General features: G+C 42.3%; 2 protein-coding genes across 3 annotated transcripts in view; one reads left to right on the top strand and one right to left on the bottom strand.

Annotated features, from left to right (window-relative positions):
* ATP7B (ATPase copper transporting beta) overlaps positions 1–4170 on the bottom strand; it is a 71295-nt gene extending 67125 nt beyond the window's left edge. Inside the window, exons 1-2 of the mRNA XM_059378030.1 lie at positions 3864–4170; positions 3455–3558 (exon numbers count right to left, since the gene is read on the bottom strand). The gene's annotated coding sequence lies outside the window, so the exon portion shown is untranslated. The remainder of the gene's footprint in view (positions 1–3454; positions 3559–3863) is intronic.
* A 257-nt stretch (positions 4171–4427) lies between these two features.
* ALG11 (ALG11 alpha-1,2-mannosyltransferase) lies at positions 4428–20040 on the top strand. 2 transcript variants are annotated; one of them, XM_059377745.1, is made up of 4 exons: positions 4428–4513; positions 10386–10616; positions 13871–14802; positions 17538–20040. In XM_059377745.1, exons 1-4 carry the CDS (start codon positions 4470–4472, stop codon positions 17807–17809), a joined length of 1479 nt encoding a protein of 492 aa, XP_059233728.1. In that variant the 5' UTR covers positions 4428–4469; the 3' UTR covers positions 17810–20040. The 2 variants fall into 2 exon arrangements, with proteins under 2 accessions (XP_059233728.1, XP_059233729.1); XM_059377746.1 differs by lacking the exon at positions 10386–10616.
* The last annotated feature ends 1325 nt before the right edge of the window (positions 20041–21365 follow it).

Genomic DNA, 21365 nt, shown 5'->3' with positions numbered 1-21365 from the left:
TCTCTCCTGACACAACAACTCCACAGAGAATGGGACTCCCAGCTCTGTAGTATTTCAGTCACCTTGGGACTGGGTGGGCTGACCCCAGCAAAGGCCTCTAAGCAAGTCTCCAGCAGCTCACTTCCCCACTGACCCTTCTTTGGAGGAGCACCTCACACTGTTTGCCCAGGTTCCACAAACTCCCCAGTCTGTGGGACAAAGTCCAAAGACCTGAACAACAAGGCCTCCCCCCTCACCTTTCCAGCCCTGCCCAGCCACTCAGAACAAACCCATCTTTCCATTCCTATCCTCTGGACCTTGGCACATGCTGGTCCCTACCTGGGACATCCCTCCCTTCACTCTTCTGTGTGCCCAGCTAACACAGAGCATTTCTCCTTCAACACCTCACTCATGCAACATGTCTTCTTGAAGTTCTTTTTTAGCCCTTACATTCTTGCCTTTGAATGCTGTGCTGTGTAGACAACTGTGACTGTCAGCTCCAAGAGCATGTGGGTGGGCCTCTATTCATCTCTGTGCCACTCTCACACCGCTTTGGCTCAGAAACAGAAGCTGCTCCATATTGGTCAGGTGGAATGACCCAGCTCCACAGACCACCACCTCCCCTCCAGCGGCACTGCTTCCCCAGACAGGTTTCTGAAGAGAAAACAACGGCAAGGGAGGGGGAGAGCAGGGAGGGTAGGGAAGAATCTTGCTATAAACCATTCATTCAGGAATGCCTGTAGTGCACCTATTATTATGGGCTATGGAGAATATTTTTTAAGGTACAAACCTGGGGCTCTGGGTGGCTCAGCTGGTTAAGCATCTGACTCTTGGTTTCATTCAGCTCAGGTGGTGATTTCAGGGTTGTGAGATCGAGCCCCAAGTTGGGTTCCTTGCTCTGCATGGAGTCTGCTTTAGATTCTCTCTCCCTCTCCCCTGCCCCTCTGCCTGCTATGCAAGTGCTTACACACACACACACACTCTCTCTCTCTCTCAAAATAAATAAATAAAATATTAAAAAAAAATACAAACCTGGTCCCTACTTTTAAGATGCAGAGTTACAAAAAACAAACAAACAAAACCACTATATTCAAATAAGTTTAAACAATCATACCAAACAGTATACCAGATGTCATGGAAGTCTGAAAGAAAATACCAACCTGAGAAAGTAAAAAAGGCCTGCCTAGGACTCAATGCCAGATTTGCCTCTTACTACCTATAGTACCTTGGGCAACCTTCTTAACTTCTCTCTGCCTCAGCTTCCCCATCTGTAAAGATGAACCCTGACCTTGTTTTGTATACTTTCTCTCCTCTCTGCTTCAGCCACTCTGGCTTTCTCTTACTGTTTCTTTAATATTCAGGTTACGCCTGACTTAGGACCTTGACACCTGGTTACTCAACCTACAAGTCTTCTCCCAAATCTGAACCATTCAGGTATCTACTCATACAATCATCTCAGAGAATTTCCTGACACCTAAGATAGGATCTCCCCTCCCATGTTATTCAAAATGCCCATAACCCTCCATTATTCACAATGCTTATTAGTTTCAAAAATCACACTATTTGTACACCCTTTTTTCTTAGGATTTATTGATTTGTTTTAGAGATAGAGCAGGAGCATGAGGGGCAGAAGGAGAGGAGAGAATCTCAAGCCAACTCTGGGCTGAGCATAGAACCAATATGGGGCTGGATTGCATGACCCTGAGACCACACCTGAGCTGAAACCAAGAGTCAGATGCTTAACCAACTGTGCCACCAGGGCGCCTCTTTGTTTACCCTTTTAAATTTCTGCATCTCCCTCTAGGCATAAGTTCTTTGAGGGCAGGGTCTTAGTCATACCCTGATCCCCAGTGTCCAGAATACCAGGCACAGAATACAAAAAAAAAAAAAAAAAAAAAAAAAAAAGGAAAAAAGGTTAAATAAATGGTGGTAAGAGGAAAATAAGACCTATATCAAAGGGTTTTATGCACACAGGGGGATATAAAGTGCTTAACACAGCATCTAGCAGTGGTAAGCTCAATAACATGGCTAATACTATTATCTGAGGAATCCAGAAGAGGGTGAGGTCAACAATGGGAGAAGCAGTTACCAAAGTTTCCAGGAGAAAGCATCTTGAGCTTGATCTGGAAGGATAAGGATTTTTCTGATGGGTAGAGAGGTGGGGGTGCTGCAAGTGTCTCCCCGTCTGAGACACCCCACCCTCATGTGTTCTTCACATCTCCATTAAATGCAGAGTCATCACACTAAGAATCATCGATTAGCCAGCCTCTCTCTATAACCATCCATTTATCCACTTACCTTTCATTGCTATACCACCAGAGCCCAAGACAGATTTCACTACAAAAGGGCACACAATAATGTTAACTTGGGAATCTGCAAACCAGCATTTCACTACATGTTTATCCTGAGAAATATCCAAGTGTCAGCACTACAAATCATGTACAAGGATGTCCATTACAGCATGGCTTGTGAGGGGAAGAAAAATTAGAAGCATCCAGAAGGATCACCCACAGGGAAAAGATAAACATACTATGGTCTGCACATGGTATGCAGCCATATTGTACAGAGGTTAAACCAAACAAGACAGATGCTTATGTACTAACCTGAAGCAATCTCTAAACACAGTTCTCTTGAAAGGGGGTGGGGGGAAACGTTGGAGAATTACACTATGTGGTCTCATTTAAGTGAAACAAAACAAAAATTTTAAAACCACCCACATACAAAACCTAAAGATTTCTCTAGATACACACATTTTTTTAAACCACAGTATTTTCAGCTCTTCAACACCATGTTGAAACACAGTAAGTTTTCAATAAATGTTTGCTGAACAAATGAAGACATATGTAAACGAACAGAAAAGGACTAGAGAGTAGATCTGCTTTTCATGCTCAATAATTCTGAACTGTTTGCATGTTTAAGTCACCGCATTAGTTCTTTAAAAAAGAAAAGTTGCAGGGGGCGCATGGGCGGTTCAGTGGGTTAAGCGCCACTCGATCTCAGCTCAGGCAGGTCTTGATCTCAGGGTCCTGAGTTCAGTCCCCCTATTGAGCTCCACAGGGGGAATAGAGCCTACTCACCCAAAAAAAAAAAAAAAAAAAAAAAAAAAAAAAAACCTTGCAGGACCTGAATACATCATAAAGAGATCCACGCACTCCGAGTAACTTCTCTAGGTAATTAATTTAATCGTTCTAGGCAATTAAGAACTCTTATACAGCAACTCGACGCTCTCTTTACATCTCCAGCTTCAGATCCCTTAACAAAGATGAGTGGAAAAGTGCTGGGTTTTAAATTGCTCCTGCAAACCCCTTAATGTCATGCGGTTTCCGAGGGTGCTCCTGCTAGGATCCCCGACTCCCCTGGGGCTGGGATTCTGGCGCCGTGTCTTTCGCGCGCACGCAGGGTGGCCCAGAAAGGCTGGGCGTGGGAAGTCCTCCAGATAGGTGTGAGCACACAGCACCCGGGGAAAGAAACTTACTTTCCGACTGGCCTCTTCTCTGGCTGTAATGTCTTTCCTTGTTCAAGCAACCTCCTTCGAGGGAGCCAATTTCTTCGGTGATCGGCCCAGAGCCCGCAGGTCACCTGGTTAGTGAAGGAGAAGCGGGACGCGTTAAAACTCGGCGAGCAGAGGAGCCGGCTATGGGTGGCTCGGTTCTCTCACCCGGGGATGGGTCTGGGGACCCGCCCCTGCATTCAGACCAAGAGGTCTGCAGCGCTGGCTCTACGGACTGGTTCAAAGTTGCGCGCCACCGCGCCCTGGCCCTTGGGGGGCAGGGCGGGAATGAGCGCAAGAGCGAAGGGTGGGCCTCGGACCCTCACTCACACCCGGAGGCGGCCCAGCCGGTGCCCCCGGCGGGAGCTGGTCCTCCCTCCCAGGTCTCCGCTACCTCCGGCCGGTGCACTGCGGACTGGGTCTTCGGCCTCCGGCGTGTGCCGCGAAGGACAGGAAGGCGGGTGAGCGGCGCAGAGCCGGACCGCAGATGCAGATCCCAGGGCTCGCCAGTCGCCGCCGGGGAAGGTGCGGCGTGGCGGGAGCCGGGCTCGGGTCAGCTCCGCGCCTTGCTCCGGAGCTCCGCTGATCCCAAACGCTGCAGCCGCCGCGGGAGTGAACTCCGCACCTGGAAAATCGATCCGAGATGCGCAAGGGCTTCCCATTGGTCTCAACTGCCGGCGGGCTCTGGGAGGGGGCTTCCAATGGGGGAGGGGGCGGAGGGCGGGTGCGCTGCCAGTTCATCACAGGCCACGCCCCCCCAGCCCAACTCCCACTGTGGCCCCACCCGTTGGGGGGGCGGGATCCTTGTGCGCCACGCTGAAAATTTGGCTCCTCCCCCGGAATATTGTATTGGCTGGAAGGCCATGGGACGCCACTACTAACAGCCAATTGGAACGCACAATGGACGCCGTGAGGGCGGAGAAAACACCGCCCTCTTCCTTGGGACCCAATAGAGAAGAGGAACAGGAAAGCGCTTCCTGAGTTCGGGGGTCGAGGAAAGATGGCGACCACCGAAGGGGTTTGGTGCCTATGCGAGTTGTTGAGGTGAGGAGCAGGTGGTGTGGGTCTGCAGGCGTTTTGTTTCACGGTAATATTTGTCTGCCCAATGCAACTGAAATTTGCAGGGAAGGGGGTCTTCCTGTCACGAATCTAGGCAATTTCCTCAAGGATAGTGGACGCTCTTCCTCTCGCTTTGGAGTCTTCTAATTAGACTGGAGTTGACTGGGTTAAAGACTCAGTTCACCGCGTTTTCTTTGCCTACCCATTCCAGTGAGGGATCGAGGTTCCCTTTGTTTTTTCTCTTCTTCTTTCTCCAATTATTCTTTCATTAATTATTCATATTCAGTCCTCAGTTTTATGATTGAGCCACGAATCATTTTCCAAACTATCGTTTCTCTCCTTTTCGTAAAGAATAAATTGGCTCTTCCTTCTCACATCGTAGTTTCCCCGCTCTCAGTCACCAAAACTGTCCCTGTTAACATATGTCACTTAAGTATGTTAACCTTAAAAATAAAAGAGCTATCCTACCAGCAAAAATGGTTTTGAATTGTTTTTTGTTTTCCGGGAATAGCGGAGAGTTGCATTTCTGGATGCACAAACTATGGCAAAACCATAGGCAAGTCCGAGAAAGGAGAGGACCATTGTTTTTTAGAGAAAGAGGAAGTTGGGGGTGGGGTTGAAGGAGAGTCCTTTAGAAAAGCCAGAGTGGTGAGGATTTCTCTGGCCGAGGTGCAGGAGTATTCTTGTAGGAGATGCGATGTACACCATTCCCTGTGGAGGCCTATTGGTGATGATTTCTTCTTGTTTAGAATTCTTCTTTGGTGCTCTATAATTGACAGTTCCTTCCCTTTAGGAATTTTATGTTGGAGGCTATGACTGACAGTTCTTCGGGAAATTGACATTTGAGTGATAGAGCTCCTTTTGCGTTGCCCCTTCTGGCCTCCTGACTCCATTTTAGTGAGGGTTCTTTTTATTTTCACAAATACAAAGTTTATGGTGAATCCTTTGCTTCATGATTATCCATTGATCTTTATTTCTGGTTGATGTAAGAATAGTTATGTAAAATTTTATCACATAGGTAATACATTGCTTCTTGTAGAAAAGTTAGGAAACAGATGAGCAAAAGAGAAAATTCGCCAGGCAAGCTACCATCCAGAGGTGGTTATTGTTAATATTTTGGTGAAAAACAAGCAAACAAAAAAACCAAAAACGGACTTTTCCCCTATATTAGTTATTGAAATACTACTGTATTTTATGTGTCTTGCCCTTTGTTTATTAAAAAAAAAAAAAAAAAAACCTGGTATATTCCATCTATACAGTTCTTTCAACACCTGCCTATTCAGGTTGAAAATTTGTACTTAACACATAGCATCCTGAATAGCAGTGGATACATATTCTCTCCAACATTCAGGTATTGTTTCTTCATTATTGTCCCCTTACTCCAAATTCTTTTTTTTTTTAATTGTATCCATTTATTTGACAGACAGAGATCACAAGTAGGCAGACAGGCAGGCAGATAGAGACGAAGAAGCAGGCTCCCCGCTGAGCAGAGAGCCCGATGTGGGGCCCGATCCCAGAACCCTGAGATCACGACCTGAGCTGAAGGCAGAGGCCTAACCCACTGAGCCACCCAGGTGCCCCCCTTACTCCAAATTCTATAATGATTATTTAAAACATTTTGAATAGGAAATTCTATTTTCAGAGGCTTCATATTCTTCCCTGCTATTTGAAATATCCCTAACTCAGTCTTTGCACATTATAATGGCTAAAGAAATGTTTGTTAAGTGAGTGGCTCACTGTTGATTACAGTTATCTTTTTTAAAGCTTTGTGTTTCTATGGTAAGCATTATTTAATGGCACATATTTTTAGTTATTTTTAAACAAATTCTAAAGTGGGTAGTTTTTTCTAAAGATTGATTTATTTTAGAGATGAGGGAGGGGCAGAGGGAGAGGAGGAGAGAGTTTTTTTTTTTTTTTAAGATTTTATTTATTTATTTATTTGACAGGTAGAGATCACCAGTATGCAGAGAGGCAGGCAGAGAGAGAGAGAGAGGGAAGCAGGCTCCCCGCTAAGCAGAGAACCTGATGCGGGACTCGATCCCAGGACCCCAAGATAATGACCTGAGCCGAAGACAGAGGCTTAACCCACTGAGTGCCCCAGGAGAGAGATTTCTTAAGCAGACTCCCTGCTGAGCTTGAAGTTGGACAAAGGCTGGATCCTAGGACCCTGAGATCATAACCTGAGCCTGGCGCTTAACCAACTGAGCCACCTAGGTGACCCTAAAGTGGGTAGTTTTATTTTTTTTTAAGATTTTGTTTATTTATTTGGCAGAGAGTTTGAGGGGAAACAGGCTCCCTGCTGAGCAGAGAGCCCAATGCCGGGTGATCCCAGGACCCTGAGATCATGACCTGAGCCGAAGGCAGATGCTTAACCCACTGAGCCACCCAGGCACCCCAAAAGTGGGTAATTTTAATGTGCAAGTACTATAGGACGTTTAATAAATGTATTTATACTCTGTGTCTTTGAAACTTACTGACTCAGTAAAGGACTGGCTCAACTTTAGTCATTAACATGATTTTTTTTTTCTGATTTTAAGTTAAATCATTCAATCTGAAAATATATCCCATGAATCTTGCCCACTTAATTCATTAGAAGGAAATGCCATAAAAATCTTTGTACTCTATAGGTCAGCCACATTTTAAATTAAATGGGCTTTTGGCTTGTTCTGGGAAAGCTTTATAATACTGCTTTAATACATGAACTCGTGTATTCCAAATGTTAAATAAATGACAAATCTTACCACTTCTCTCAAACTCTGTTCATCCTTTAAGGCCATGGTTCTCAAAGTATGGTCATAGCCTCTAGTAGGTCCCCAAGACCCTTTTAATAGTTCTTCAAGGTCAAAACTGTGTTTATAATAATTTAAGATAACATTTGCTTTTTCATTATCTTTACATTTGCACCAGTAGTGCAAAAGTAATGGTGGATAAAACTGTGGCTTAGCACAAATTGGGCAATGACATCAAAGTGTTCTTACAGTCTTGTGTTTTTTAATACCATGCACCTGCTAAAGCCAGTTTTACTAAGAATGTCCTTTATGAAATAGAAAAATTATTAATTTTGTTAAATATTAACCCTTGACTTGAATACATATCTTCTTAATATACTATATAATGCCTCCATACTGAAGTATGATGGTTATCTCAAGGAAAAGCTCTTGTATGATTGCTAAGTTGCAAGCTGAATTAGATACTTTCTTTTTTTTTTTTTTTTAATGGAACATAGTTTTTACTTGAAAGAATTACCAACAGATAAACTATGGTTTTTCTGACTTGGGTATTTGGAAATGAATGAAGTGATCCTCTCACTTCAAAGAAAACAAGTGACAGAATTTGTCGCTAATAGTAAAGTTTAAACTTTCAAGTGAAAATCGGAACTTTCATGGGGCACCTGGGTGGCTCAGTGGGTTAAGCCTCTGCCTTCGGCTCAGGTCATGATCTTGGGGTCCTGGGATCAAGCCCCCACATTGGACTCTCTGCTCAGCAGGAAGCCTGCTTCCCTCCCCACCCCCTTTCTGCCTCTCTGCCTACTTGTGATCTCTGTCTGTCAAATAAATAAATAAATAAATAAAAATCTTAAAAAAAGAAAATTAGAACTTTGGAAAATTTTTCTCTGCCATTCAGAGCTTGACCACTTTCCAGTAATTAAAAGATTTCCTTGATAAGATGGGTAGTGATATTAACAAATGTGATTTGGGAATATTGTTCGATGAAATGTGCCCACATTTGGGAAGTCACCATGAGTCGTGAACCAATAATTTCCAAATAATCAAGTCTTAATGTTATAAAATCATGTATAAGTAAAAGATCCATTCAAAGTACAAGATAGGCCAATAGATTTCAGTATAACAGTATGAAAAGATCATTGACTGGGTTTCATATTCCATGTTCTACCTGGCCATTAAGAAATTGCCACTTGTCTAATTTGGTATAATATCACAGAAAAATACTGTATCTGAAAAGACTATTTAAACATACTCCCTTTTCCTACTACATTTCTGAGTGAGCCTGGATTGCCTTCATATATATACTTCATGTAAAACAACATAGCACTAAGATTGAATGTAGAAGCAGATGTGAAAAGCCACTGTCTTCTTTTAAGCCAGACAGTAAAGAATCTTGCAAAAATATAAAATAGTGTTAGTCTTCGTACTGAATTTATTTATTTATTTTGGTTTGGAAAATACAGGGGTTTTGTTTTTGTTTTTAGTAAAAATGAATTATATATTAACATGTAATAGATTTGTCATTTCACTTTTTAGGATAATTCATGTTTTTAATTCCTCAGGTTCATTTCTCGTATGCTTAATATTGGTAGATACAATCAATGTAAATGAGCAATTCTCAACAAGGGGTGATGTTTAGCAATATCTGGAGATAATTCTTATGACTATAACTGGTACAGAACTATGGGCTCCAATGGGTTGACGCCAGGAACAGAGCCAAACATCCTTTCATGCATAGGATAGCCTCAGCAACAAAGAACTATGTAGTCCAAATGTCAGTAGTGCCAAGGGAAATCCTGATAGAAACAAAAGTTGTATGATCTTCAGTTATTAAGTTATCTGGAGACCAAATCACTTTAATAAGTCAAATACCTCTTCAGGTATAAACTTAACTCACAATAAGAAATTACACATGAGAAATTGTTTCCAAACTAAATATGAATAAGATACTTATTTCTCTGAAGAATTTATGTGCTTTCTACTTACGGACAATGAAAACTTTGTAACTATACAAAATATCCCCACATATGCTTGGGTCATTAAGCCTTTCAGAGCCCAATCTGCTGTTCACTACTATGCACAAACTTAGACCTTCCATATCTTTGTCCCCCACCTGTCACCCCTCCCCACCAAATACTTTAACTCTGTTTCCCCTTGTCTTGAATTTCAGTATTTGAGTTTTAGTATTTTGGTATTTTTATGCCTTACAAGCTCCTTCTCCTTCCAAAGCGTAGGCAGGATACATTGCTCAACCCCTAACAGAAAAACATACTTTGAAAAATTATTTTAGCACAATCTAAGAGATATCTGAGGAGGTAATAAGATTCTGTATTCAGTCATCAAATATTTAGTGGATGCCTTCTTTGTGCCAGGTCTTATGCTAGGCATTGGCATCCAGTGGTGAGCAAGCCTGGGTCTTCCTTGTGTTTGCAGAGCCGTAGTCAGCCTGGCAGTAAGAGAGCCTTTTAGCAGTGTGGGAGTGAGTTCACTAATGTGCGTGAAGTAGATTGTTGGTGCATTTTTGGCAATTCATTTAGAGGCACATGATTGGCGGCGGTGAATTTAGAATCATAGAAACAGATCAAATGCAGAACTTGTAATAGAAATGGAAGTATCTAAGTTCCTCTTGCCCCAGCAATTGTTCTATTTGAGGTGCAGTGAGAGAATGAAAATGATTTACTATATCATCAAACTTTTAACTAATTAAAAGTTCATTATTGATCATTCAAAGACCTATTGCTTGGGTTCTGTGCCATAATTCTGAGGGTCAGATGCCATTCCTACATGTCTTGTTTAGGTTAGTAATTAAATTTGTTTTTAATCCTTTAACACATACACTGTTAGGAGAAAGGTGGCTCATCATTGATTTTCACTGTCAATTAAAAAGAAAAGTTATGTTGAATTGCTAGCATTCTGGGGCGACTGGAATTAAGAAGGATTTGCCTTTTGATATTGGACATTTTATATGTGTTAGAATATTAAAAATTGAGTATTTTGTTAGCAGACCTCCAGCTATAAAAATTTTGTCTTCATTATTAATATAGAAAGCGGATGTATAAAAGTAGACTTTAATTTGTAGTTTCTTTTGAATAGGCATTGTGTTGATTTTTACATTTTCCTTTTTGTTTCAGATTTTTTTATTCATTATTCCTCCCTGGGCTGGCAGTCTGTGGAACTTTATGCGTATGTCTGTTTATTATCCTCTGGGGAATCAGACTGCTGCTACAGAGAAAGAAAGCATTAGTATCAACTGGCAAAAATGGGAAAAAGCAGATGGTAGTTGCATTTTTTCATCCTTACTGCAATGCTGGCGGAGGAGGAGAAAGAGTTTTGTGGTGTGCCTTAAGGGCCCTGCAGAAAAAGTAGGTATGCATCTTTCTTAGCTAATTTACTTTATTATTACTATTTTTTAAAAAATCATTATCCAAATATTTACCTTTCTCTAGTACCTTATTTATAGCCAGGAATTAACTGTTCTTCAGTAAGGAAATACTTCTGTTATATGCCAACCCACCTTACAAGATCCTGTGGAATTTTAGTTGATATGATAAAGAAATAGAAAGGGAGGCACCTGGGTGGCTCAGTAGGTTAAGCAACTGCCTTCGGCTCAGGTCATGATCCTGGAGTCCTGGGATCGAGTTCCACTTCGCGCTCCCTGCTCAGCAGGGAGTCTGCTTCTCGCTCTGACCCTTCCCACTCTCATGCTCTCTCTCGCTTGTTCTCTCTCAAATAAATAAAATCTTTTTGAAAGAAAGAAAGGGAAAATACCTGCCCTTTGATTATAAAATTTAGTGGGGATAACTGTCACCTTGGACGAATATGTAGAGAAGAACTTGAATAATAAACAAATACACCAATTCATAAGGAGTGCTTTAAACTGAATACTTTTAGTAGTAGTGGCACAGAGGAAATCATCTATATGAACGCATCTATTTGATTCTGACGTTGAGGTCTTACCAGTTAGATAGTCTTAAGTTACCATGCTAGAAAGAGTATGCTGTTCAAACGGGTCATTTAAAGTTTTAGGCTTCGTTCTCCCTACCTGCACTCCCATCCTCACCCCCAAAATGTTTACAATCCCCTTGTAGAGGAGGAGCAAACAGTAAAGTCCAAGTTCCATTGTTGGATGTATCATAGGAGGAAAACTATTATTCCTCCATGGTTACACTACTTCCTGGCACTCATCCTTCATCCAGATCCAGAGCCTTCACCCACAATTCCCTCCACTCTACATTTCTATATTCTCAGCTCATCTCCTGGCTTCCAGCCACCATCCCTGTATTTCCTCTGCCATATTCCATAACCACCTAGGTTCAAAACATTTTCTTTAATCTCAGCTTACTATCCATCTCCTTGAGGCCTTCCCTGCTCCTACTCTAATCCCTCCGGTTTTTTGCTTCACCTAACTCCGCATTAACTTGTCTAACTGGATTATCTAGCTTTTGAGGGCTTCGATAAAGTTTTGTGATAGCTCTACCAGACATGGACCCTAGATTTTAGCTGAGAGAGAGAAGATAATAAGCAAAGTAGAAAAATATCAAATGGTGAGAAATGCTATGTGAGAAATACAAACAGGATAATTTGTGAGTCCATATTTTAGACTGAGTAATTAGGGAAAATCTCCAAGGAGGTAATACCTGAAGTCTAAATGACAAAAGCAGCCAACATTTACTGAGCATTTACTCTATGCCAAGCATTGTTTGAAGTGCTTTACAGGTGTTAGCTTACTAAATTCTCACAACAACCTTACGAGGTTTTTCCTGTTACTCTCATTTGACTGACGAGGAAATGGAGTTACCAGAGTCCATATTATAAACCACAGACCGTACTGTCTGCCTCAGGAAGAGACAGTGAAGATGAGAAAAGAGAATTCAAAGCAGAGGGAACAGCTCCTGCAAGTCCCCTGGGACCCAGAAGGAGCTTGGCTTGTTCACAGAAAGGAACCCAGTTTGGTTGACCCTGTGGGCATGTGAGAGTGGAGGCAGGGCCCACGTTACACAGGGCTTAAGTGAATAGGGTAAGGAGTTTAGATTTTATTCTAAGTGCTCTAGAAAACCCAGTGAGGATTTCAAACAGAGAGATGACTTTCTGTGTATCTGTTGTTGCATATCCACCCCAAAATGTAATGGCTAAAACAATGTATCATTGTTTCTAATAGTGTGGGGACCGATGGGTCCTGTTGGGAATCCCTCATGCCAAGCGGCTGCGGCTAGGTGGCAGCTGGGGCCGAGTCACCTGAAGGCCTCTATTAATGTGTCTGCTTCCTAGGCTGGGACAATTGCAACAGCTACAGCGGCTGAGGGTGAGGGGCATGGGTCAGGCATCTCTGTCGCCCCACAGCCTCTCCACATGACAGCCTTGGGTTTGCACAGAATATGGCAGCCAGACTCCTTACATGGCAGCTGACTTCTCTAGAGCAAGTTAGGAGTTGCCATTCTCTCAGAGCCTGGGTCTAGAAACTGCCAAAATGTCCCCTTTGACATAGTCTGATGGTAAAAGGAGTCACAGAGCCTGCAATGATTCCAGGGGAGGGGACATAGATCCCACCCCTCGATAAGTGTCAAAGAATTTGTGGCCACCTCATCAGATGATAATCCCTTTTACATTTTATAAGGATGATTCTGGCTGCTGGGAGGTGCTTTTAGGTGCTTGTCCTTTAGGCCTGCACAACACCCTGTGGCTATCTCTATCAGCACATTCCACAGAGTTGTGTAGTTTTTGGTTTGTATCTCTTTCCCCCACTGGACTTAGCTCCTTGAGGGTAAAGACTCTAAACTGAATCCCCAGAACTGAATCTAAACTGAATCTAGTAGCTCAGACTAGATACTAAATAAATGTTTGATGACTCAAAGAATAAGTAGAAACACAGAACAAATGCCAAAAGCATAAATAGTCAGAAGAGTGTAGTTTTACGTATTTCCATTATAATTCTATCAGATCTAATTTTGATGGCAGGCACCAGATCTAGCTTTTAGAATCTTATTGCATCTTTCAGATGAAAACACTGAGTAATGCTTTAGTACCTACGGTCCTATCTAAAGATACATTTAGTAAGTTTTAATTCTTGTTTGTGATTATTATTAGTATTTTGTTACCATTTTATATTGAGAGAGTTGTCAAAATTAAGTTTCTGAATATTTCTTAAAAACAGAATCAGCAATTTTTGTTGATGTCTGCTTTATGCAAAACTCTTTTTTTTTTTTTTTAATTTGACAGACCAAGATCACAAGTGGGCAGAGAGGCAGGCAGAGAGAGAGGGGGAAGCAGGCTCCCCGCCGAGCAGAGAGCCCGATGTGGGGCTCAATCCCAGGACCCCGAGATCATGACCTGAGCCAAAGGCAGAGGCTTTAACCCACTGAGCCACCCAGGTGCCCCTGTGCAAAACTCTTAGAAGAGGAAATAGCAAAGAACTAGAGGTCTCATTGGAGGACTAACATTTCACTAGCAGGGCAGCAGAAGACTCAAAGAGGAACATCAGTAGACCAAGTATAATGAATGAAAAATAAGTGGAAGACATTTTTTTCCAATCTAAAAATAACCCTTTTTACGATTGTGAGAAAATAATTATCTACAACTTTTTGCTAATGAAAACCTTAACTATTACATTCTATTTTAGGCATCCTGAAGCAGTTTATGTTGTTTATACTGGTGATGTTAACGTCAGTGGTCAACAGATACTAGAAGGTGCTTTCCGAAGATTTAACATCAGACTCACTCACCCAGTGAAGTTTGTTTTCTTAAGGAAACGCTATCTTGTGGAAGATTCACTCTATCCTCACTTCACACTGCTGGGCCAAAGTCTAGGGTCCATTCTTCTTGGCTGGGAAGCTCTAATGCAGTGTGTTCCTGACGTCTACATTGATTCGATGGGATACACGTTCACACTTCCTCTGTTTAAGTATTTAGGCGGTTGTCGCATTGGAAGCTATGTTCATTATCCCACGATCAGCACTGACATGCTCTCCGTAGTGAAGAAACAAAATGTTGGATTTAATAATGCAGCTTTCATTACCAGGAATCCTTTTCTTAGCAAAGTAAAGCTCATCTATTATTATTTATTTGCTTTTATTTATGGACTTGTTGGTTCTTGCAGTGATGTCGTGATGGTCAATTCTTCTTGGACACTAAACCACATTCTCTCCCTATGGAAGGTTGGGAATTGCACTAACATTGTTTATCCACCTTGTGACGTGCAGACATTTCTGGACATTCCCCTACTGGACAAAAAGAAAACCCCAGGACATTTACTGGTTTCCATTGGCCAGTTCCGGCCTGAAAAGAACCATCCTTTGCAGATCAAAGCCTTTGCTAAATTGCTGAATAAGAAGGTGGCTGAGTCACTGCCTTCCCTTAAACTTGTCCTCATTGGGGGTTGTCGAAACGAAGATGATGAACTGAGGGTAAACCAACTGAGAAGGCTTGCTGAGGAACTAGGAATTCAAGAAGATGTGGAATTTAAAATAAACATTCCATTTGATGAATTGAAGAATTACTTGTCTGAAGCAACAATTGGTCTGCACACCATGTGGAACGAGCATTTTGGGATTGGTGAGTCTTCCTTTAAGTGACTCATTTGGTGCCATGAAATGTACATTCTAGGTTCTCTTGATAAAATGATAACACTGTGGAAGTTATCCTTCCACAGTTCTTATCCAGTTTTTTTTTTTTTATTTTATTTATTTATCAGAGAGAGAGAGGGAAAGAGAGCGAGCACAGGCAGACAGAATGGCAGGCAGAGGCAGAGGAAGAAGCAGGCTCCCTGCTGAGCAAGGAGCCCGATGTGGGACTCGATCCCAGGACGCTGGGATCATGACCTGAGCCGAAGGCAGCTGCTTAACCAACTGAGCCACCCAGGTGTCCCTCTTATCCAGTTTTAATGCTCTTCTCCCAGTCTACCATGTCAGCTTTATTCATTTGCGACCCTGCAGGACATGACAGGAGGTAGTCACTAATAATAGCTGATGTTTATTGACAGCTTAGTGCATGAAGGTCACTGCTGAGATCTTTGCAATTATTATTTGACTTAATCCACTCTAAAACCCTGCTTCATATAAGTTCTTATTCCCATCTTACAAATAAAGAAACTTGGGCACAGAGAGGTTTTGAACCTGCCCTTGTCTGATCGCAGTAAGAGGTAGAGCTTGGATCCTCATTCAGACAGCCCCTGCTCGAACCTGCCACAGTTTCTCTGCCCCACCTAGCCCCATCTGCAGACTAGGATAGGTTCCTGACCTCATTTCCCTGAAGGGCCACATCCAGATCTCTGGGTGAGGCCCAGGTAGATGTATTTTGGTAAAGCTCCTCAGGTGATTTGTTGGGCACCAAAACCTGAGCCCACTGGGCTCCTCACAGTGATTCTGTTGGTTCTTCTACTGATTTCCTACTCATTACTGGAATGGCCTCTCCTCTTTCTGCCAAATCCCATTATAAGTGTCAGACTTTAATCTCCTTGGCCTTTAATTTAGCCTCCCTTGTTTTTTCCAGCACAAATTGCTCTCTCTACCCCTGACTCCCCATTAGGCATACATTTTGATGTAAAATCAAGTACTGGTTTGTGTCTAATGTGGTTCAAGATGTATTTCTCAAGAGGCTGCTTTGTGCCTCACACTGCCAGGTGTTACAAGGGAAAGGGAAGAACATAAAAGTGAAGTTTCCTATACTAAGGCCACAGTTTATCTTATACTCTGGTCTCTCCTTGGTTGGTAGCACCCGACGAAACCCAGACATACATCCAGAACTTTTTGATTCGGCCCTTCTGCGCAGAGTCTGACTTCTGCGCCTCCTTGCACGGAGACGTAGTGACCATTAACTGTGCTGAGGGGTACGGGAGGCAGGAGCTGGTGTTCAAGTACTTGCAGTTCTGTGTGTGCTAACGACCAGTTGAGTAGCACTTTGCTGGACAGGGTCCTAAGAGCTGTGCCCAGGGCAGGGGTAGGGCGACATGAAAGCACCCAAGAGAAACACCTGACACAGATGTGTGAGGTCAGAGAACAATTGCCCAAGAAAATAATGTGCCATGGAAACTGGGGCCTGAACAGTAATTTGAAGTTAGCCTTGCAGGAGAGAGAATGTCCAGCAGAGGGAGTGGTGTTGTGACCCATGTGACAAAAGGAGAATTAGCGGGCACACTCAAGGTGCTAAGATTTCTGGCCAGAACCTGCAGGAGGAACGGCACTCCCGTGGAGAGGGGAGCTGGGGCCAGATCATGTGGCCACATGAAGCCAGTGGGAAAAGAGAGACTGATTCTAAGTGTTGGGTTTTAAAGCTTTCTGTTCCCTCAAGTTCACTACGGTTGCCATGGCTGGGGTACTGGTGAGGAGCAGGGAGAGCCAGACGAGGGAGGCAGGAGGATGTGTTGGGCAGCCTCGTTGAGGTGCTGCTTCTGAAGGTGGTAGGCAGACTCACTCGAGGGAGATTCTGAAGCATGACTGAACAGGACTTGGTGACGAACTAGATTTGTTAAACGTAGGAGAAAGAAGAATCAGAGAGGCCCTCCTAGGGCTTTGAGTTTAGACAGCTGTGTGAATGGTGGATGGCTTTCCCCTAGAGATGGCTCCAAGAGGAGAGGCAGTTGACGAGCCAGGTTTCCCATATGTAGACTTAGAATGATCCATGGGACATGGGAGTGTGTGTGTGTGTCCATTGGATGCTTGTCTACACAAGTCTGCAGCGCAAGTGAGGGACCTGACCTGGGAACACAGACTGAGGAGTTGGCATCACTGACCGGCTCATTCCAGAAGGTCCATGGATGAGGGTAGAATTGCCCTAAGGAAAGTGTGCCCAGTGAGAGGAAGGCCCTGGTACAAAATGCTGAAAACAAGAACGGTTCAGAAGTGGGTAGAAAAAGAGTTGCCAACAAAGGAGAAAAGAAGTAAAGAGAGGAGGGAAACTTTCTAATGCTATTGTTTGAACTCCTGAAATTTCGCTTGTGATATCTTTTTACACCTTTTATCTTTCAGTAACCATTAATTATCTGTCATCTTGCTAACATTCTGTAGTCGTCTACCTTGTTTTATAATCTGCAGTGTGTCTGTTTTTTATAGACTGTTCTTTCACCTGCTTGTCTGTTTCAATGAAGAGCGAAGCAGCATTATTGTGAGGCTTAAAAACGAAAAAACAGAATTATTTGGTGCCATGGAAGTTTAGTGAGCAGATTTATAGACGCAACAGACATTTACTTAAATTTCTCATGAGTGTCTCAAAATCTGTGGAGACTTCTGCTCATCCTTGTTATGAAAGCTCTCAAATGTTAAAAGACTACATGGTTTTTGTTTGTTTCTCAGGAGTGGTTGAGTGTATGGCAGCTGGCACGATTATCCTTGCCCACAATTCAGGAGGCCCGAAGCTTGACATTGTCGTTCCTCACCAGGGAGAGATAACTGGATTTCTGGCAGAAAGCGAGGAAGGCTACGCTGAGACCATGGCTCATATTCTTAACATGTCTGAGGAAAAGAGACTCCAAATCCGCAGCAATGCTCGGGCATCTGTAAGCAGATTCTCTGATCAGGAGTTTGAACTGGCGTTCCTGTCGTCTGTGGAGAACTTACTTAAATAATGTCATATCTGTACAAATTAAAGATATTTTATATAAAACGGCTAAATACCTTCATACGTTAGTACTTTCCTGAACGTTTTCTGTATTGTAATGAAGTCAGCCTAAACAGTGCTCTCAGCAATACATAGAGAGACAGGATATTTATTTCAATGAAAATGAAAAAAAGGCAAAATTACCAAATAATTTAAATGAAAAGATTTTAGATTAGTATACTGTCCCAGATTCTGAAAAATGTGGATCTGAAAGAAAAAACGAACAGTTGTATGTTGGTATAATCCCTATTTTTCAGATCCTGTTTGTCCAGTCACTGTCCCTTAGAACCCAGGAAAGAGAATTTCCCTTTAGAATATAGGAAATGTGGAAAGGAAAATGGAGAACTGACAATTACATCAGTACTTTAGAACTGTCCTGACATCTTGGGAACACAGAAAAATTCTGGCATATTTAAATTCTCAATGCTACTGTGGATGACCTTCTTGAATATATCTGACGGTTTTCCTTAAAGAGAAAAGACATTTGAAGCAGGCATCATCCCGTTCTAAAAGCAGACAGTGAAAAGACAGAGGGACAGTGACTGCCCTCCGGCCGTAAAGACAAACAGTAACTGCCCGCAGGCGTTTGTCAGGGGCAGAGGCCCAAAGTCTTTCCGTAGCTCGGGGTTCATAGAGTAGCTTTTTGTTTAGTGCTCCCAGTACATTTGTACTGATGGAAAGGGCTACCCTGGTATCCCGTCACAGTTCCACATCTCGGGAGCTGCAAGTCTGCTTGAAGCTGTTCAGAAGGTCGGAGTGAGAAGATCGTGCCAAGTTGCTCTTCTCATAGTGACAATGGACGAACGGGCTCCGTCCTCCCGGGTCTCTGTTGGCAGCATCGTGCCTTGGGAGATGATTGGTGGCTTTTAGAAAAGCACTCCAGACTAGTGGTTAGAATACCTGGGCCCGGCCCCAGCATCTTCATTTACAAACATCGGACCTCCTAAGACTCAAGCTGCTTCTTAAATCTTTTTGAAATTCCAATTCTTCACCTATAATCTGTAGGTGGTAATACCTGTCCTCACTACCTCTCAGTAACTCTGATTTGGAAAGTATGTGAAAGGACCTTGAAAACCAGAACTAAGTTTTTTTTTTTTTAAAGGTACCTTTATAAAGTAATTTCATTAAAGTAACAATATATAGTAGATGTCTCTTGTAATCAGTCCTCCTTATTAATGCGTGAAGACTCAAGGGAGACTCATGGTTACTAAGTCGGTAGCTAGGACTACTGTGCTGGATCACTAGAAGTGATTAAAAGTATGTGGATATGCAGATAGGGCTCAAGAGACCTACAACACTTGGTGTTTTCTGCATACATAATTAGCTCCTTCTAGTTCAGTGAATGGACCTCTTGCACAGTCTGATACGTGTGTGTGTAAGGGGCCTGGGAAACTCCTCATCCAGTCAGGGACGCTGCCAGCTTCATCATCTGCTCCCAGTTACACTGTTGACTCGTCTGTGGGCCACCTCTGTCATCAGCTAGAAAAGCAGCAAAACAGAGTCCCAGGATGGTGGGACACAACACAGCTTTGGGTGGAGATGATTCAGTTTAGAAGAAGAAAACGGGTGGACACTGGAGCTGGAAGGAACCCTACAAATCCTCAGGTCCAGTTTCTCATTTTCAGCTTTACAGACAAGAACACTTTAAAGACCTTAAGACTCCAGTCTCACAAAGCTGTTTAAGGACAAAATCAGGATTATAAGTGGGTGCTCTGACTCCAGCCCAGTTCATTTTCTTATCTTATAGCTAGTCTTGGGGTAAGATTTGTGCCACTGTGCCAACAGTCTACCCTTCTACCCTCAGAAAACCATAGGATTAAAAAATCGAAGTGGACTAAGCAGAAGGAAAGGATGCAATATAGGAAAAACGGATTCTGAAATTCCATAGAGCATTTTTTAATCTTGTTTCTTCAAAATTATTTTTGTCACACCCATCACTGGAAACACACTTCCCATATCTGTTCACTTTCCCTATTGCTAGTGTGGTAATTATGTGTCTTTTTTCCAGAATGACTGATAACCATGAAGTGTGAAAACAATGTGTCAGCTACTGTTTGTCTGGAGAACTTCTGAGTGACTGTTCATTCCTACAAAACATGGTTTTTGAGTGGTCTAAACGTGGCATATTTCGAACCCCCGAGCAGTGGGGATTCACATTCTTATTTGGGTTGTACATAATAAAATACATGTTACATGTTCTTTGCATAGTAATCTCTTTGTGTCTAATAGGATTTTGATTTAATAGATACAAAATGTGTTTGTATCTGTTATAAAAAGTAATTTTCATTATCTTGGATACTTTCCTCCATATGGTACATATGCACCCCGGTGCACTCTCCTAATGCTGAATTGTTACCTACTACTAGTATTTCTTAAGCTCCATGTGCCAGGAAGGAAGAAAGGGAGGGAGGGAAGGAGGGAAGAGAAAAAGAAAAGGAAAGGGAAAGAAAGAGAAAGAACATAAAGGTAAAATTGTCTTGCCTCCGGTACCCAAGAAAAATAGGTTGTCAGGTTTAATAGACATTTTTCTCTTAACGAATATTTCAGACCTACAAAACACTGCAGAGCTTCCTACACTTTATTTTAATAATTTTCAGGGTTTTTTTACAAAGTCGTCTTACAGACAAAATTATGAGAGAGTAGTCAGGGTAATTCTAAATGTTTCAGAATACTTGTGTTTTATTATGTATATGTACCCTAGACTTCAGGACTATGATGTAATATAGAGTGTCTGCTAAATCTTTCAATAGATTTGGGTACAAAAAAAAGTTACCCACAATAAGTTATGCAAATTACTAAAATCAAATTACAGGCTTGTAATTTTCCCTCTCCCACTGTTCCTCAGCTGATTCTCTTCTCTGTCCCCACCCTAACTCTGAGGCCATTATTGACTTTAAAGAAGCATCAGATCTAATAGCTGAGGGCTTTATGCTCACTTGGACTATACATGTTACAAGGTACTTAGAAAGGAAGTTAAGAGTTGATACACCATTTAAAGAATGATCAGTTTGATAGCTATGATACATAGTTACCAAGATGTATAATTTTTAATAAAATTTATTCTAGGGGCGCCTGGGTAGTTCAGTCGTTAAGCATCTGCCTTCAGCTCAGGTCATGATCTGAGGGTCCTGGGATCGAGCCCCACATCAGGTGCCCTGCTCAATGGGAGGCCTGCTTCTCCCTCTCCCACTCCCCCTGCTTATGTTTCATCTCTGGCTGTCTCTCTGTCAAATAAATTTTTTAAAAATTCTTAAATTTATTCTAAAAACACATTCAAATCTGATCAATAGTTTCAACTTAACACATGGAGCTAAACGTAAATCAAGAATAAAGTAATCGATTGTGCCTCAAGAACATGATTTAGGTAATGGTATACGTAAGATGGATAAGATGAATTAGGGGCTGAAGTAGGTTGAAAAACCTTGCATGTATGTATACTTATCACAATGAGTACTTCTTACTTTATAGCAGAGAACTCAAAATCTTAGAATGAATGATAAGGCTTGGCAGCTTTTAGCTAGAAA

The sequence above is a fragment of the Mustela nigripes genome, chromosome 15, assembly GCF_022355385.1.
Source record: "Mustela nigripes isolate SB6536 chromosome 15, MUSNIG.SB6536, whole genome shotgun sequence".
Lineage (NCBI taxonomy): Eukaryota > Metazoa > Chordata > Mammalia > Carnivora > Mustelidae > Mustela > Mustela nigripes.
This window is presented reverse-complemented; position numbering and strand designations above follow the sequence as displayed.

Excerpts from the sequence above, each read along its gene's own strand:
- ALG11 (XM_059377745.1), top strand. The coding sequence starts at position 4,470 with ATGGCGACCACCGAAGGGGTTTGGTGCCTATGCGAGTTGTTGAG. Across the intron at positions 4,514-10,385 it reads TGCCTATGCGAGTTGTTGAG|ATTTTTTTATTCATTATTCC; the intron begins GTGAGGAGCAGG and ends TTTTTGTTTCAG. Across the intron at positions 10,617-13,870 it reads TTAAGGGCCCTGCAGAAAAA|GCATCCTGAAGCAGTTTATG; the intron begins GTAGGTATGCAT and ends ATTCTATTTTAG.